The sequence below is a fragment of the Poecilia latipinna genome, unplaced genomic scaffold (genome assembly GCF_001443285.1).
Source record: "Poecilia latipinna isolate Pla-1442-1.1 unplaced genomic scaffold, P_latipinna-1.0 Scaffold167, whole genome shotgun sequence".
NCBI classification, from domain to species: domain Eukaryota; kingdom Metazoa; phylum Chordata; class Actinopteri; order Cyprinodontiformes; family Poeciliidae; genus Poecilia; species Poecilia latipinna.
The window spans coordinates 473,955-476,249 of NW_015112783.1; the positions used below are offsets into that span (position 1 = coordinate 473,955).

The following is a 2,295-nucleotide window of genomic DNA, read 5'->3' on the forward strand; positions in this document are numbered from 1 at the left end:
TTGTTCAGGGGGCCAGACCAAATGAGGAGGCGGGCCGGATCCAGCCCGCGGGGCCATAGCTTGGGGACCCCTGTTCTAAAACATGCTTGAAAAAAGAGAAAAAGCAATTGCATCTACTGTATTTATGCCAGCCATTAACTGAAAAAACAAACAAAGAAGCAAAAAAAAAAACAATAAAAAGAAAAAGAGACAAATAAATAGTTATTAGATGCAACATGTGCCAGCATGCATTACCTGGGGTTCTGGTTTCCAGTCCCATTCCAGTAATTAGTGAAACAGCTGAACAGCCATGTCACTGGCCTCGTCACAGTCTGGAAAACTGTTGAGTTGTTCACGTTGCTGAAAAAAACAGAACAATAAAATAATGTTAGAAACAATGGTCTTAGGATTTTGTAGCAACCTCAAAACGTTCTTGTTTAAAGAATGGTTAGCTTCCCAATTTAATACTATGCTAAGAGGAAAAATGAAAATGAATTGCTAATGGATGGCTATTTCTGAGGAAATACATTTTTAAATTTAAGGTCACCTAGTGGCAACTGATCTAATTACTTTAAAAATGTGTACCTGTTGTGCATTATGACACTTTATGTATATTAGGAGGTTTTTTTGAAAGCTTTGGTAAATATTTCCAATTTAGTATCAAAAGTTTATTTGAATATGTAGTAAAATAGCATGTAGCTCAACTACGGAGAGAATATTTTCTTGTTACTCATCTAAGTTTATTTGGACTGCTAAGAATGAAGATTAATGTTTAAACATTAAGTATGGGATACGATTAAATATCCAACAATAAACGTAATCATTCNTGATGACGCCCCGCTGCAGAGGATCAGAGGATCACGTTACATTGCTCAGCCAATCAGTGCTGCGGAAGAGCACGCAACTCTCTTCCCCCACACCCCGCTGAACAGTTTCCAGCAGCGCAGGCGACATTGTATTTATCAGAAGGGTTCAATGAATGCACATATGACACTGGGGGGTTCGGTACCTCAAAAAAGGTTAAGAACCACTGGGTTAGAGTATTAAAAAATTGTACTCCAATCAGAGTAGCATACCTTAAGTACTAAGTAACTGATCATAACACCTGATTTAATATTCAAAATATGTCATTATTATTTACTGTTAATCTGTTAATGATTTGTTCTTTAAATGACCACTTTATTTTATTTTGACTGATATTATACATTAAATTAGCAAATAATCAAACCTATATAATTGACTAAAAGCACAATAAGAAGCTTAATCATAGCAAAATGTTCTGCACCATATCAACCTCAGTACATAATTGAGGGATGAAGAGATGCTGATTTATGATTCTTTAGGTTCTGACGGGTCTGCAGTTCCTCTCCTGATCCATTCTGTCTGGTAGCACACTGTGCCACGATGGATACATTTTTTTAAATTGTCTTGTTTCATCCTCACTAACATTATTCAGCCTGGGATTTGAGTCTTCCTTCTCATGTCTGTGTCTCTACGAGAGGTTTTGCTTCTAAGGACGGTGGAGAATCGCATCCAGGATGTTTTAAAAAGACGCGGGTTGATAGCAGCTCTCTGCGGCTGCGTAGTGTCCATTTCTACGCAACCGTGACAACAGCGTCAGGCCGTAGCTTTCTTGGGGGTCTTATTTACATCCCACCACGAGAATTTAACTGACCTTAATATTTCCTGTGTTTAATTTTGGTCATTATTGTTGCATTTAGTGTTGATATGTGTGTGATAGGCGTGTCTATCGGACATTTATAGAAATACGGAACAAATCGCGTCCCGTAGCGAACCGCTACGGGACGCAACATTTAACAGCCAATTACGGGAAAGATTCCGTATTTTACGGGACGGCCATTTTTTCTTTATTTATTTAAGCCACAGACAAATGTTTAAATTTTATTCATAGAGCGGTTTTATTTATACCTTAAACTGTGACCCACCCCTAACAGTGTGAGCTGTATAAGAGGCAAAGCCCAGTTCAACTTTGTTGTTTCCACAGGGACCGTCTGCCGCTTGCTGCTCCACTCCACCAGAGAACAATGCCTGACAGTAAGTTCTTCAGGACTCTGAGCTGTTTGTAACATTTGATTACTTATTTATTTACTTATTTAATTTCCCTATGGGTTCAATAATGTAGTTTAGAATGTGAATTAATTTGGTAGACTTTTATATTTTATGTGCTGTTGCTGAACAGACTTTTATGTTAATTGTTTTCACAGATAAGAGTTCGGTTGTGGATTACTGCCGACGACATATTCGCATTTGTAGATAGATTTTTACCCAGAATGCAAATGGAAAAAAAAACGTGAG

At 37.8% G+C, this 2,295-nt stretch overlaps 1 protein-coding gene across 1 annotated transcript in view; it reads left to right on the top strand.

Annotated features, from left to right (window-relative positions):
* Positions 1–2,243, top strand: part of LOC106945898 (uncharacterized) — a gene marked incomplete at its 3' end in the record, with an annotated part of 43,142 nt that extends 40,899 nt beyond the window's left edge. The window contains exons 6-7 of the mRNA XM_015029902.1: positions 1,985–2,034; positions 2,205–2,243. Coding sequence (XP_014885388.1) covers positions 1,985–2,034; positions 2,205–2,243 — 89 coding nt within the window. The remainder of the gene's footprint in view (positions 1–1,984; positions 2,035–2,204) is intronic.
* Between the last annotated feature and the right edge of the window lie 52 nt (positions 2,244–2,295).